At 31.6% G+C, this 16,871-nt stretch overlaps 2 protein-coding genes across 2 annotated transcripts; one reads left to right on the top strand and one right to left on the bottom strand.

The window, feature by feature from the left end:
• Positions 1-1,616: 1,616 nt before the first annotated feature.
• Positions 1,617-7,247, bottom strand: LOC141455437 (WD repeat-containing protein 13-like). The gene is made up of 10 exons (XM_074130516.1): positions 7,108-7,247; positions 6,920-7,006; positions 6,270-6,430; positions 5,534-5,692; positions 5,170-5,323; positions 4,909-5,075; positions 2,775-2,909; positions 2,483-2,661; positions 2,287-2,405; positions 1,617-2,198 (listed from the first exon to the last, which is right to left on the bottom strand). The coding sequence occupies exons 2-10, from the start codon at positions 6,996-6,998 to the stop codon at positions 2,002-2,004; spliced, it is 1,350 nt and encodes a 449-aa protein (XP_073986617.1). The 5' UTR covers positions 6,999-7,006; positions 7,108-7,247; the 3' UTR covers positions 1,617-2,001.
• A 256-nt stretch (positions 7,248-7,503) lies between these two features.
• On the top strand, positions 7,504-15,865 carry LOC141455359 (probable ATP-dependent RNA helicase DDX10). The gene is made up of 14 exons (XM_074130363.1): positions 7,504-7,643; positions 7,755-7,946; positions 8,402-8,552; positions 8,628-8,749; positions 10,444-10,565; positions 10,730-10,931; positions 11,010-11,172; positions 11,574-11,757; positions 11,847-12,023; positions 13,273-13,409; positions 13,490-13,704; positions 15,153-15,248; positions 15,333-15,580; positions 15,708-15,865. The coding sequence occupies exons 1-14, from the start codon at positions 7,524-7,526 to the stop codon at positions 15,829-15,831; spliced, it is 2,253 nt and encodes a 750-aa protein (XP_073986464.1). The 5' UTR covers positions 7,504-7,523; the 3' UTR covers positions 15,832-15,865.
• The last annotated feature ends 1,006 nt before the right edge of the window (positions 15,866-16,871 follow it).

The raw sequence follows: 16,871 nt of genomic DNA, 5'->3' as shown, positions 1-16,871 counted from the left end.
TCTATTTTTACTTTCGCTCATAATTAGCGGTAATAGTCACCCAAATCTTAAATTACGGAAGTAAATTGTTTTGAACACATTGATAAGATCTGTTTGCAGCTGAGTCTAACTTAAAAGTGGGCTAAATGAAAACAAAGCATTGTCTTTTAATGCCATACAAGGAACTTTTCATCTTACCTGGCTGTAAAAGAGAATATTTTTTGCATCCAAAAGACAGTTTAAGCCGCCTCCAGACCAAGACCTTGTCCGGGTTAAATCCCGCAAAAAAAAAAAAAAACGGCAGAAACATAGGAATGCAAATTAGAGAAATAAAAACACTGATAGTGCCTTCTGTAGCGAGAGAACACTGTGGAGACGTACACCTAAAATGCTTTTGGGCCAATGAGAGGTCATTCGTGATTGGGATTAATATCTGTGGAGGAGGTAACACATAAAATAAAATCCCCTTCCCAAAAAACAGAAATCCTTGTAAACCTAGTATGGTGAATCTTGCATAAATTGTTTTCTGTATATCCTACAAGAGTATGAATACCTAATCTGAATAATTTTCAGAAGAATCAATTGAGTTTCATAAACATTTTTTGGGAAAACTGGGAAGTGTAGGGCACTATTTTGGGGGCCAATTGAGTAAAGCTCTATTTACTATAAAGCATGTAGTTACCTCCCGTTCAATATTTATTATAAGTAAATGAATAACGAACATTTCATTCTTGAAGAATATCGTCAATCGGGAAGTTCCTCTTTATTGAACACATTTTTAAATTTTTTTTTTTTTTCTTTCCTTATTCATTTATTTTGCAACTGTAATCAATTGCAACAAGCAAAAGAGATGAGAGATAAGGGATTGAGCAAATCGTTACAATGATTAAGGACTACATGCACATATAAAATATATCATACAAAGGAATGAACATGAATGGAGTGAACGACCGACCATCCAGTGATGGGGAGCTACTTTGAAATGCTTACACAGCAACCGTCCTAGGAGACTGGCGGTTGCGAGGCACATAGTCTGCTATGTGGATTCGAAGCAAGTGTTCTGGTGTACATGTGAATCAGAGAATTGAAATGACTGCCTAAATTGAGTGAAAGTTAGCTCAAATAGTTTTAATTTTAATTACTATAGTTTTCTTTAATTACATTCTTAATCTAGATCCTCTCCTCACGAGTTACATATATAATGTATTATGTAATATATAATAGATATTCATATTTTTAGGATAGGCAATTATTATTAAAGTACTTTACAAGTACCTCAGTTAAAACGATTACATCAAATTATAATTTAGAAATGAATAATTATTGTTGAATAATTTATTTGTTAATGACTATGTGTAATTTGTGTTCTCCTACACTTCTGTAAAATGAATTCAATACGCAAAGTTTTAACTCCGTGATTCGAATTTCGACGGTGTCAAACTTGTGCCTTTTTCTATATTAATGTGCGTGTGATGATTATTCTTAATAAGAAGCATAATAAAGATAAATCAGAATATTAATTTGGAATCGAATTAAAATAAACTGCTTATTTAATTTATAAGGTTTTAAATATATTTTATCATTACTATAACAAAAAAATGTTATGAATAAACAGGCAACCACAAGGATCTGTGTCATCTAATAAATTAAAAAAAAAATTAATGAAACTTAAATAATGAACGCAGTAAAATAATTTAAAAGATATCAATAGTTATAAGATTTGAATACAACACATAGGCTTTACGAACATTTCTAAATGTCTGAAATTATGAGCTGAAGTATGAATGAAAGTTGCGCCTTGCAGATTTGTGCACCTTTTGTTTTATCAAATCCTTATATTTAATTTTTTAACTATAAGTTTTTGTTAAATAGGAGTTATAAAAAATAGATCTATTCGATTAATAAAATAAAATCTCAGGTGGAGAACTAACATAAATAAAAATTTAAAAATATTTCAAATTAATTATTGAATTTTATTTCAAGACCACAACCATATTTTCAAAGTCTTGATTTAAAATTTATTTACATAGCTTTAGTAGCTCGAGTCCAAATTATAACTAAACCTTGCTGGTCACTGGTGCTTAATAAACTTTCATCGTAATTGAAACTAACTCCAAGAACCGGGCTTGAATGACCCTGTAATTTATTTATTAAGGCTTTATTCTGATTTTCGCAGTGTACGTCCAAAAAGTATACACTTGAATCTTCACTGCCTGTAACTGAAATAAATTTGAACAATGTATAAATCTTAAAATTTGTAAAATATTAATTTTAAAAATAAAAATAAATTTCTATTATCAAATGTACCTATGCAGGCACCTTTCCTGAATGACATAATTGGACAAAATGAAGATCTAATAAAACTTGAAGAAGATGTATGTTTTATCCAAAAGTTTCTTCTTAATTCTAATCCTTTGTCAGTTACTCTGAAAAAAAAAGAAGCAATTTAAAGGAGTTAATTTTAATCTTCTACTACTTTTTGAAATACCATCAATAAAAGTACCTGTAAAGACGGACAGAATTTGAAGAAAGATTTAAGAGCAGAGAAGGATCTCTAGCTTCACGACTTATCCACGCTCTCCAATTGATACTAGTGATAGCTGCACTTGTTCCTAAGAAAATCTTGCGACATTTGCTTAACTTGCCACATTTAATATCAAAACTAAATGATGATATATGACCCTTAAAGAAGAAACAAATGAAATGATTCCAATGGGAGTGGGGAAAGTGCAAGAGTACTGATAAGGCATTTTAGTTCGTCAAATAATAGTTATAATTCAGCAGACATATTTTACCTGGTCATTTCCAGCCCATAATATCTTTCCATTAGAATCAAACGCTAAAGAGAGTATTCTGCCTCCAATATTACTCCGTTGTTTTATTCCAGTAGAAATATTCAGTACTTCAACTTGCCCTTTAGCATTTCCTGCCTTAACTTCGTTAAAGATACTCACAGGCACTTTTCATAATAGTTTCTACTAAGTAATTTCTATTCCACGCATAAATGCCCAGAGTGAACCGTCACACAACTTTCTCTTACTACTATCCTTGAGATTATAACTCACACATTTTCTCAAACTCTATCATTTGAGACAGACTTCACTCTTAAAATCACTAAACACTTGGTAAAATAACATTGAAAGGCAAGCATAACTTTAAAGAGAAGCTTATTCCAAGAACAACTAAAAAAAGAAGTTTATAGTAAACCTCGGGACAATTTTCGAGAAAATAGACGATTCATTCATTCAAAGAGGTACTTGTTGAAGAATTTTCTTTAACCTCGAAGTCAAACATCCAACCCTTTTTAGCAGGATATAAGAGTTTTAAGGTCGTGAATTACACAAATGTCAGTCCGCAGGGAATCTACCACCCAGACCCTTTGCCCAGAAATATTCTTAATCGAATTTTTCGGAATAAAATAAAATCGATTTTCTTCAACTTTGGAAATTTAGTTCTAAATATGATTCTAATCTAAGCAAGACGGTTAAACATACAAAAATTCAAGATTCAAGAAAGTGTAGTACACGAAGATTCAAGAAAGTGTAGTACACGAAGATTCAAGAAAGTGAAGTACACGAAGATTAAAAAAAGTGTAGTACACGAAGATTCAAGAAAGTGTATACACGAAGATTCAAGAAAGTTGAGGAATTGTATTCTGGAAAATATTTTTAAAAACTGACTTAATGAGTTCTTCCGGTTGACCGATATAAGGTTTCGCAACCTGAGGATATTCTAAAATAAAAACAGATTTTTTTAAACACCAACCAACCATACTTTTACTAAAATTTGACAAAAAGTATAGGGATATTGTTATCAGCATGGGGAAAATATTTTTCCCTGTTCTTATGATTTATTGTTTTTTTTTCAGAGCAGGCAGATATTCTTCATAATTCTGGACTGATGTTTCACGGAGGTAAAGGGTGTTGCACTTATTACGGAGGTAAACGATTACCAAGTTGTGTTGAATTTTAGTTTATGTTTTTTGTTCGTAAAATTGAAGACAATTAATCCCAAAATCTGACACGAAACGCTACTGTAATTATTACAATTCTAATTTATAAATTTTAAAAACTTTAAATTTCAACCAAGAATATAAACATGAACAGAAGTCCGGGTAGTAACGGACTGCACTTTCTAGCCAGTATTACAATATATGCGTGGATCTCGTATACCAACAGGTACCTCCCTTTCCCTTTTTTTCCTTCCCTTAAGTTGCTTAATGCCTTGAAATTCGAAAATATTCCCAACTTTTTATAATTTCCATGCCGCTTCCCAGCATTAAATTTGTGGCGCCTCAAACTGCAAATATTTCAAGTTGCAGGCGTTGGCAACGAGGTTATATATGATTATAAAAAGGACCCCAATTATTCGATTATTTTAGCTTGAATTTTATAATCACAGCAATAAGCACTATGGCTCTGTCTATTTAAACCATTTAAACAATCTCCAGTTCCAGCTCCAGGCAAGTCAATTTTCCCCAGTCTGGAACTCTCTTAACATCTCATTGGTGCCATGCTTTCCCATAATTTACTCTTTGAGGATAACCTCATCCAAATGAAACTAAAGTAAACCTCATTTCTTACTCGGCATTTTTATTTAGTGAGTGGGAGAAAGTTCGCACACCTTAGCTTTCACTCGATTTTAACAGTTACATTGTGATTACATTGACTATGTTGATGTGTTTCATACACATAATTGTCAACTTATTTCCATCTAATGCCTCTCTAACAACGAGTTAGAAGGGAGCTGAAAGACTTCCCAATTTTGGCCTTCCAACGGCACTACTTATAGCAAAATAGAACAACATAAAAACTTGTCTTATCTCAAAAAGGTGTCTTACAAGGTAATCTCAAATATGGTACTTTCAGATTGACCAATATGAAATGAAACAGTGTATTTACGAGAAGTATAAAATAATAAAAAGGATACCACAACAAAATTATTGTTCACAGGATGAAAAAGACAAGATAACAGCTCTGCTTGAACAACGTCTTTCACAGATCTTATACAGTTGTGTGTTGATGTGTTCCATACACATATTTGTCCATCCACAGAACTTGTTACTAATAAATCGTTGGAAGCAGACCAATCACATCCTGTATAAATAAGGAATAAATAATCAAAAAAGGAATTTGGAAATAATGTTTTAATTTTGAACTTGCTATTTTTGTTTTTGTTTTTTGTATATACCTGTCACTGCTCCCCTATGCCCTTTCAAGATACATTCCAATCGTGGAGGCTTTGTAAGCACATTACAAATGGACACAGTAGCATCATTTGAAATACAGCATAACCGTGCTCTGTCATTGTTGGCGAATTTTAACATTGTAACAGCTGCATGATGCTAAAACCATTAACCACGTTTTGTAATTATCTTTTATTTTTAATCAAAATTGTATTAAATTATGCCAGAAATTTATGAAAGCCACAACTGTCGAAAATTTTTTTAAGAATCGTAGACCCTGGTTTTTTAAAAAACTATCCATTTAAGAATTTATAATTTGTGATAAGAATGGAAAGTCTAGGGTTAAAAAATAAATCGAAGAAGAGGTACCTGATCGAAAATGTGGTGAACTCCTACAAAAGCATAATTTTCTGCAATAGTATTGCTCCTACCAATCGTCTTCATAGAAACATCTGTTATTTTTGGATCTCCTTCTTTCGTATTCGTCTCAGATTCACTATAATGAGTTATAGTACTCTCAGGACTTGTCTTTAAAAAAAAAAGAATACTACATTGGGTTTACAGGAAATAAAAGTACAAATATAGCTTGTGAGTTGTGAGATAAAGAAATATGGCCACAGAGTCAAATTAATACTAGACTGATTTCCCCTTGTATGAACAAGAATGTATAATACCGTTGAAATGAGTTAGGATTGACCTGTTTACACAAAATTAGCTCTACAAGACTATTACTTTCTCTGTTGGTATTGAATATGACAACTTTAAGAATTGAAATAAGAGAGTCATGTGTTTCACTCCAGTTTGTGTATGTGGATGATGCATCCTAAAAACTGATTGGAATAATACAGTCAAATATAAATGTGGAACAGCTAAACGTATTGAAATTTAAGGATGATTTGCTAATAGAAATTACAAATTCAAGTACAAAGAACGACCACCTGAAAGGGATAGAGAAAACAGTTTGTTTATGTTGTACTTAAAAGATTAGATTTTAATTATTATAATTTAATGTAATTAAAGCCATATTTTAATCCAGAATATTAATTATTTTCCAGAAAGTAAACATCAACAAAATATCTTATTTAAAGCAATTAAACAAACGAACCCGAGCACTTTGCCTTCGAAGACTTATTTGGTCAAAAGATGTTCCATACTTCATTTGCAACAAATAACTGCGAATTTTAAGGTACTGTTTCCACTGTACACTGTCTTTGTTTGTACCAAATTCCCTTAATAATTGATTTCTTCTTCTTATGTATAAGGTCCCTAAAAATTGAATCATTTAAATTTATTAACAAAAAAGTAATGGAACAAGAACTAGAGAATTGAAGTTTGCAAGGTGCTGGTTGAATCTTCAAACTTATGTCCTTGACATATGCCAATTAAAATATACACGTATAATTTTGAAGCACACTTCAAAACTATTTAGATATTGAAGATACGATTGCAGATTACAAAAAGGTCAGCAAATTCTTTCTAGCACTGAGTGGCAAACTATAGTATGCAGAAAGATTAGCAGATAATCCTCGGGAAAGCTTTGAACAAAATAATGTAGCTTACATAGAAGCAACTGGATTCTGAAGAGAATAATTTGTTTTTTAAATACACCAAAAAAAAGTTGAATAATTTAGGAGTTATCATTATTAAATATTAAGCATTTAAAAGAAAAAAAATTATAATTGATTACTAAAATCAAAATAATTTGCAAAAAATGATTCATCATAATTGTTCACCTTGAAGTTAAATTGTACTTACTAAAGTTTGGATGATTTTTCGCTCGATGCGTATTGTACCTCGCATCTAGTGAGAACACTTGTTGCCAAACTACAGACATATCAATTTCTAAAAAACAAAGGAATGATATTAAGAGAACTAGAGATAACCTTTCTTTTCATAAATTTTAGCAAGTTGACAATAATGCACGTATAAAAGTAAATTCTTACGTCCACTTTTGGGCTATTTCATAATTTTCATTGATTTTTCTTTTTACTCTCGGGAACAGTGATAATCATAAAAGTTGTAGAACTAACAACAAAAATTGTGGGACTTATAAATAGCTTAATATAAATTTATCATCAACACTGGTAAATCTTCTCATTGACACAAAATTGACTGTTAACTGTCTTTTGGCTTGACAATACGGTCACTCCAGGTTTCATGTTTTCCAAAACCGAGTTCTCATCCTTTTCTTAACAGTATATGTAACCTGCATGAAACCTACCCATATACATAGATGCATGTCACATTTACGAAAAGTAAAACAAATTAGAATCAGTAATAGTAACGTTTAAGGAATTTTTCTTCATCATTATCTGCCCAATGCAAGTTATTTTGTTATAAAGTAGTTACATTGTGAATTATGAAGAAATACTTAGGTAAGGGAAAAACAAAAGGAAAGAAGAAATTTACTAAGAAAAAACAAGAGACAAGAGAACTAGAGGATAACGAGATCAAGAATTTGCAACAACAGTATGAAAAGGTATAGAAGTAAAAAAATGAATTGTTTTAAAGAATGTTTCATTTTTAATCATCATTTAAAATTTCTCATTACCTGTATACAGAATTATGGAAATGAATATTTCATTCACAGGTGAATCCAGACGATATTGAAACTTTTGAGGATATTCCCTTGTCTAGTAGAACACGAAAGGGATTAGCAGAAAATGGATATATTAACCCAACTGATATTCAAAAAGAAAGTATTATTATTGCTCTTAGAGGAACAGACATTCTGGGAGCTGCAAAAACTGGGAGTGGGAAAACACTCGCCTTTTTAATACCCGTAAGCTTCTAGGGACTATTACGTAAATAATGTAAAGCAAATTTGGGTTAACCCTTTTTGTGATAAATGTGTGCAAGAGTGCAATCTTCCTTTTCCTCAAACACTATAAATAATTTGTCTAGATAATACTATAACTTAAGAATAGGACTTATCTACTTAGGGTACTATGCAAAGCTTAAAAAAAATAGTTTAAACAGATTTCTCAGATAGTAGCAAAAATCAAAATGTATTTCAGTAAATTCGCCCTTCTGGTTGATAAAAATTAATGCCAGGTCTGCTGGTGGCAGTTAAACAGATTAAAAACTTTGAACATTCTACTATTTTCCGTTTCCGCACACATTCAAATGCTGACAATTTACAAATTACACCTTTTTTTTTTTAATAAAAGAACTCCAAATTGGGTATTTACGCTATTTTGGGAATCTCTCTTAAAGCAATTGTTTTTACTTGTTCAGGTTCTTGAAGAATTGTATTGTAAAACATGGACAAAATTTGATGGCCTAGGAGCCCTAATAATAACTCCTACAAGAGAGTTAGCTCTTCAGTTGTACGAAACATTGATTAAAGTGGGAAAATATCACGATTTTTCAGCTGGACTTATAATAGGTGATGTTTTTATTTAAAATTATTGTTTTAAATATCATTTTTTAATTTGATAAACTAATTGAATGAAATTAATAGGTGGTAAAGATGTAGAATTTGAGCGTAGTAGAATGCATCATGTAAATGTCATTATATGTACCCCTGGTAGATTACTTCAGCACATGGACGAAAATCCCTTATTTGATTGTAACAATTTGCAGGTACGTTTTAATAAAATTATTATTAGTCTCGCTAAATTACAAAAATGAATCAAACAATGCTATCTTAATTTTACAAAAAAAAAAAAAAAAAAATAGAACTTCAGAGAAGGAACGATAATAAGCGGTTTTCGTAATAATCACGTCAAACAGAAAAATTTGTTCCAGTAAAATGACATTATCGGTTTGCTGATCCATTATCCGTATTCACCAAAACCTTATGTTCGGGTCCATAGTAACTGAGTTAAACGAAGTTTCAAGCTGCACTTCCTGCAATTTCAAGTCTTTGAGGAATTCTTGTTACCTAAAAAATCTGGTTTGAACACTCTTACACTTTCTCTTACTACTATTCTCAAATATTCTCGCATACATTTTCTTCAAACTCCGTATATAAGAGTTATATTTAATTCTTGTCACTTTAGAAGGAATCTACCCGTACGCTCTCACAGTTCCCTAATCGAATTTGCTAGGAGCAGTTTTCCATCACTCATGTATTTTCAATCACTATACAAAGTTTAAATAAAATAGTATGAGCCCTTTTGCGAGAAAATCATGAAATGCAGAAAATTCTTTTAGGTAATGGAGTTCTTCTGGTCAACCGATTTTCATCAAATTTCTAAATTCAGCCTCACATTTGATATTAATATTATACAGAGGCAAGCGAGTAAAATAAAATGTAATAGAATATTAGAAGAAAGCCTAATCACCCCGTTTCTCAGAAATGCCCTTATTAAAATTTCCAAGTAAAAGTTTTTAATAAAAGTTAGGCAAAAAAAAAAAACTTATCTAATTAGCAAATTTTTTTTACAGAAAATTATAGAGGCTTTTTCGAGAAAATCCTTTAAAAAAATCTGAATAATTCAGTAAAGTGATATTTCCGGTTGACTTATTTTGACCAACTTAAAAACTTTTACTTGGAAATTTTAATAAGGGCATTTCTGAGAAACGGGGTGATTAGGCTTAACTTTATTGAGGCATCCCCTGAGGAACACTAGCTAATTATCAAATGTAACTTTCTGCTATTTTTAATTATTGAGGCACCATGGATTCTCTCTCTCTCTCTCTCTCTCTCTCTCTGTTTCACACACACACAAACGGAAAGAATGAGAGTCATCAATTTTTAAAAACATATTGTAAAGTTTTTGTCCTTATACTAAAAACTTTAACAACACAACTAGTGCCTGCCACTAGTTAATTTAAATAATATGTGGGTTTGATAAATAATAAAACTCGCTAAATTTGTAAGTAATAACCTGATTTATTAACACATTAACATTACTAACATTAACATTTACTAGCAACTAACGCTATTCATTACAGTCACCATTTACAACAGTCACAACAGTTTACTGTTACTTACTCACTACGTAACGCCACAAAACTGTTCCACGACTGACCACTGGTCCGCACTGCACCGAATTGCGTTAGACTCAACCACCTGACTAGCTAACTTTGAAGCACTCTGACGCATGCAACACTGACTCTCTCAAAACTGTCACTTCCAAAGTGTCTCTCCAAACTCACTTTCCAAGACTGACTCAAAACTCACTCAAAGACTTGACTAAAAACTAACTTCTCCCGCTGTGTCTGCCTCCTTTTAACTGCGACTACCCCACTCTGTCTTGAAATAAAAATAAAATATTTACTTTTATTTAGAACATCTATGAATTCGAATAGTATGTGGTTTTTATTTTCAGATTCTGGTATTGGATGAAGCAGATAGATGTTTAGATTTAGGTTTCGAACGTGAAATGGATTGTATAATACAAAATTTACCATCTCAGAGACACACTCTGCTCTTTTCAGCTACACAAACAAAGTTAATAAGAATTACTTGCTTTTTTAAAATTTAAAGAAATGTAATTTATTAAATGTTAAACTTTAATTCCATGAAGATAATACTTTTTATGTTATAACGTTATTTATTTTATTGTTTAAATTGTGTTTTTGAAAGATAATTTCTTTTTCTAATAATTTGCTTAGGAAAGTGAAAGATCTTGCGAGGCTAAGTTTAGTGGATCCAAAATATATTTCAGCCCATGAACATGAAAAGTATAAAACACCAGATGGGCTTACACAAAGTTATGTTATATGCGAACAACATGAAAAGATGACCCTTTTGTGGTCATTTATAACAACGCATACGAAACAAAAGATCTTGGTTTTTCTGTCTACCTGCAAACAGGTTTGTATTTTTAAAAAGATTATAAAATCATTTTTTTTGATCTTTGCAAATAATAATCAGAAACTTTTATTTAAATAGGTAAAATTTATCCATGAAGTATTTTGCCATTTACGTCCTAGGAATACATTACTAGCTTTGCATGGGAGGATGCAACAGCATAAACGTTTGGAATCTTTTAAATCGTTCTGGAGAAAAGAACATGCTGTTTTATTTGCCACAGATATTGCTTCTAGGGGTTTAGGTAAACAAGAAATATAATCATTTTGTTTATTTATTATGAGGGTGAAGACGAACTTACTCCCCATGTTTTTGGCAAGTGTGCAGTTTGTTCCGAGTTAACAAGGGATATTAAGTGTGCAAAGCATATTCACATCAACTTGTAAGGTCTTATGAGTACTTGGAAAGCGTTGGCATTCCTGGGATCCCTAGGTCTATCTGATTGCAGAGATTCTTAGGTTGGGATATCCGCAGGAACCCCAGAATGGTTTATCTATTTTCCACGAGGAGCTTTCAAAGTCTTAATTTTTATTTTTGAAATGATAAAACATTGTTTGCATTTCTTTAAACCTAGTAATTCAGAAATCTTAGAAATGGTTTTTATTTGTGATATCAGTCGTGTACTCATATAGTGTAATATTATAGATTTTCCACAAGTACATTGGGTCATACATATTGATTGTCCTGAAGATGTTGAAACATACATTCATAGAGCCGGTCGGACTGCAAGATATCATAAAGGTGGAGAATGTCTATTGGTATTGAATTCATCTGAAATAAAATTTATAGAACATTTGGAAAATAATAGAATACCTATTAATGAAATAAAGTGAGTTTTTTGTATTCAGTAATAGCATTTGCCATATAACTTTATTTTTTTTATTTCTAAAAATTTAATATTGTTTCTATTTTTTACAGAGTAAATCCTAATCATATGATATCGCCGCAAGCAAAAATTGAAGCACTGCTAGCTAAAGATATAAATTTGAAAGCTTCAGCTCAAAGAGCTTTTGTCGCTTATGCAAAGTATGTATTTCTTATGAAAGACAAATCAGTGTTTAACATAAAAGCAATTGATACTGATAAATATGCAAGGTTAGTTGTAAAGTTTAACAATATATGTTAATTGTGTGCCACGATTATGTACTTTTTTATTTTATTTTACGTCAAAAGGAGAATTGCGATTGTGTCCATCTTCGAAATTGAGTTGTCCGAAGATATGATTTGAGATTTGAAAATAATCTGGTATGAAAACTCATGTGACTATTCTTATTCTCAAAGTACTACCTCACAAATTTTCTTCAAGCGCCAATATTTATATTTAATTACACAGTTTGTTAAACATTCTCTGAAATAACGGTACAGGGAATTTACCCTAAAGTACAACTTGTAAGAATATGTTTATCTATACAGTGTATATAGGAAGTTTGCAGAAAGCCCTAAGAGCTCTGTGGAGAAAATCTCAAATAATTGAGCAATCCATCAATAAAAGTCGTATTTTAGATAGAGGAATTTTCTTCAAAGTCGGAATGTTAGCAACACATTCAACCCTCCTTGATAGCAGGTATAGGTCCTGAAAATTCGTCATAGTTTTTTCGAAGGTGTACAGCTAAGAAGTGAGCAATCACAGCACATCTTCGTATCACACATGCTTCCGAAATGTTTAGAAAATAGGGAATTTTTGTAGACCTACAAATGGCAAAATAGATCACTTTTATTTAAATTTTTATCCAGTTAAATTAAGGGTTCTTAGGGAAGTACAATCATTAGTAACCTTCTAAAGTGACTATTCAGAATAATACAATGTCCTGCCAGCAGCTTTTTTTATACTTTCCCTTTGCATGCCAAATTTTTGTTATTGAGTTCTTACCGGAAGTAAGTACATGGCCAGATCCCTTGAGTTCAAAGAAGTGGTTTTTAACATTAGCCTCGCAAAATCTTATTATTCATCGCTTTTCGCTAAAGATTAGATGTTTATTGCAAAACCAGATATTTTCAGTTGAAAAACTTTTTCTGATAGATTTAGTTACGATATTTTTGAGGTTTGGGAATGAGTGAGTGGTATCAGTTTATCCATACAAGTTTAGAGATAAGGTAGACTTCAGACAGGGAGATGCACTCATAATTCATAGCTAGAGATTATACCTTATACCTCCCATCACCTAAATGGAGTGGTGGAAGTGCTGATTTATGTTCAATTTCAAGAAAATTTGTAAATGATACTGAAATAATAGAAACAGTAAAGAATGTAATTGTATTACAATTATTTTTGGGTGTAAAATTCATTTAATATATTTCTTTAAGAAATTATCTGCCATTACTTTTCATTTAATTAATATTTAAGGTCTATGGGTCTAGTTATTTCGCCAAGAATTAGATTTATTGCAAAAGCGGATAAAAAGAAAGAAAACACTAATAGAGACTGTCAGGATAGTTCTCATATTGTTTCTATTGGACCATCAACAGAAAATACTTTCGCTGGTCAGTAATCTTTCAACAATAATAGTATTAATAGTATATCATTATTATAAGCTAATTAAATTAAGTATTTTAACTTATAGCAGTTGAAGGCGACGACAGCGATGATAATATTCTATCTTTAAAAAGAAAAAATCACGATATAGATAATGAGTCAGAAGTAGAAGAAGAAAAGACGTTACCACTTTTAGAAGAATCTAAAAAAAATAAAATTAAAAGCAGAGCGAAAAAAGCCAAACTTATATTGAAGAAAAAAATAAATGTAAATAAGAAGACCTTATATACTGACAATGGAGAGGTAATATTGATAAAATTTTGTTTACACAATAAGCCTTATATTCTCACTTTACTTTCTATTACTTCATATTATGAGACATTTTCTTCAGACAATATGGTTGGTTACTCTGTGAATGTAGATTTTTTGGACATTGGATCTTAATCGCCAAAATGAGCAGTGAAGGTATGACTCTGGATAGAAACTTAGTGTACACTAAGTTAAATGAAGTTTTATTATAGTTATGAAAAACTAGAATATCTTTCGGAAATACTCACTTCATTTCTGGTCATACACTTTTCATCAATTTCACTAAATATTTAATTAATCCTAACATTACATATACTGGGAAAAACCAAAGTATAGACAGAAATTTCAGTTTAGGAGGAGAAAGTTTGTATGGCACTAAAGAAGTAATTGTAACCCCACAATTATGCAATTTCGTAGTAAAAATATTACAGCTGTATGTTAATTTGTTTACGAAGTTTAAAGGAAGTTGAAGTCACTATTGTCGGGAAAATAATGATAATAATAATATAAAAAAAAGTGAAGTCAATTTCGTAATATTGTACTTCCAATAGAAAAAAATTGACTGGTAATTTCATGTTGGACCCTGCAGGTATGCTCAACTAAGGTAAATTTCCTGCTATTTTCCAGTTTCGTGCAAGTGAGTTCAATACATACTTTTTTCCTAAATTTCTCGCCCAGAGGCGTTCAAGAAACTCAATATAAATGTTTCAGGCTTCTGCAACAACTTCTTTTACTTCTGTGTAAAGATAAATTGAAAAATAAATTAGGTTAAACCAGTTTATCTATGATGAAAAGCAAATGACAATAAATTATTTCGCCCTTCATTGACAGAAATGTGTTTATTGGACTCAGTTATGGTCAAAAGTTAAGAAGCTCTTGAAGTCTTATAGTCAAGACTAGGATAAAGAAGAGTTCACTTAAAGAGTTCTTATTAAAGATTAATCCTTAGTGCACGTTATAGAGCATCTGTAAAAAAAATATTCTGTAAATGTAATAATAATTTAAAAAATAAATAAAAAACATGGGAACCAAGAGGGAAATGCTGAAGTCTGCTAAATTTGGATGTTACATCTATCTAGGAATGTTGCGTATAGCATACTTCTGCATTGCGGTGAAAGAGATGCCAACAGCCCTATTTGTAACTGCGAAGAAATGGAGGCGGAGCCTGAAATAAAACGTTGCCTTCTTAGCTGTAACTGACTAATATTTCAGTTAAAAAATATATATATATATAATAGCATTACTTTTAGCATGGGGACTATTATGACAGGATGGATCTGGATAAGTACGGGTAGGTCACTAAACAGATAAGGCGTGGTTAGTACACTACTTGAAATCAGTGTATCAATTTAGTTTTACATCTTCTGAACCTTATATCATAAATATTGAAGCAAACTAAAATAATTAAAGGAAGAAAGTTTTGCAATGATTTTTTTTTGCAGGCTATTATAGAGCGAAATAGAGAAAAGATCACTGAAATTGGAAGAAATTATGACGCATCTGCAGGAGATGGCATAAATATTGATGAAGCCAAAAAGGTGACTATTGGTTTTGTAAAGTTTTTTTAAATTGCTCTATATGTTGATTTGTTAAATAATTGTATTTTGTCTGTACTATCGCAGGTCCTAGCTGAAGAAGATAAAGTTGATAGAGAATTTTATAGGCAAAAAATGAAAGCTAAGAGAAAGTTATTGAAGAAAAAGATGAAAGAACAGAAAAAGAAAAAGCAGGAGGAAATTGAAGAAAAATCAGAATTAAATTCCGCCTCAGAGGATAGTGATGAGGAGCCAGATTTGTCGTGGTTACCTGATCCTGAGAAAGTCTACAGTGATGAAATCAAATCTCATCGAACTGACTCTGGAGGAGACGGGTAAGATTGTATTATTTGTAGAAAGAATCCTCCATAACTTTTTAGGTGTATGTTGAAAGATAAATAATCTTTGAATTTATGTTTCGATTTAATACAAATTACTTCTATAGTTTTGCATTATTTTCAGCATAAAACCTTGTGATCGAATGTTCTCATCTGAAGACGAAAACGAATCTTCGGAAGAAGAAGAAGATGATCTAACATTAAAAGAAAAAGAGGCATTGGCGTTGAAAATGTTATCAAAATGTTGATCATAATTAAATTAAAAATTTTAATACTTCATTACATTTTTAGTCTATTTTTACCTGGTTAAAAAAAGCTTTTTTTTTGTTCAACAGACCTGTCGTAAGACTTCAAACTCATTCCAGAGAGTGGATAGTCTTGGACTGGACTCATTTTCAAAAAAGCGCAATATGTCCGACTCAATTCTAATAAGATCAATTTCCATGTCGACGAATCATCTTATTTTGCTATAATCTAGAGCCCAATTTTTTCAAACAGAAAATTTGTTTAGTATTACAACTCCCTCTCAACGTGACCATCCATCTTAACTTTTGTTTTCTTTTAGTTTTTGCTTTCTTTTGTTTGCTTTGTCGGTCTTTTAGTTTTTTGTTTTGTATGATCATCTATTTACCGTATACCTCTGGCCAAAGTACTTTCGCATAGTACTATTCTCCCAGACTTATCCTTTTTTCCCGTTTCTGCTATTGCCAATCACTACCGAACTAATACCTTAATAAACTTATTTTTACAGGTCGACAATTTTTAAATCGCTCAACTTTTTTTTTGTATCCAGCACTTACTACTCTTACTTTTATTCCGGGAGATACCACTTCTTGTAATGACTGCCAAGTTTGCTGAATTCCCCTTTTAGTTGCACTGTGAGGCTGTGCGTACAACAATGCGGCTAAGAGCGAGAATATTGCTCAAGGACCTCTGGTAACCGCTTTGCAAACGTCAGCTTCTGAATCATTTCGTTGCAAGAAACTGTCGTTCTACTTTATTTGAAACACAGTATGGTTAATGAAAATGACAAATTCTTTCAACCTTTATAGCACATAATTGTTCATTTTAACTTTTAGGCTGCTAACTGACCATGAGTCGTGGGCTGAAGTGGAATATCCACTCATTTGCATTATAAATTACTTTTTGTCAGCATATTAAATAAAATCCAGATGCCGATCACCCGAAAATCTCCCAGTATCACAAGCTTGCATCGCAGGCCAAATATCTAACCGCTCAACTGTCGTGGCACCTTTAAAAGTACCTCTCCTTTGTGAGAATCTTTTAC

This window comes from Rhodnius prolixus, unplaced genomic scaffold (genome assembly GCF_049639745.1).
Source record: "Rhodnius prolixus isolate KJV_2025 unplaced genomic scaffold, Rpr scaffold_1, whole genome shotgun sequence".
Classification (NCBI taxonomy): domain Eukaryota; kingdom Metazoa; phylum Arthropoda; class Insecta; order Hemiptera; family Reduviidae; genus Rhodnius; species Rhodnius prolixus.
Note: the sequence above shows the minus strand (reverse complement) of the source record. Positions and strands in the feature narration are given on the sequence as shown.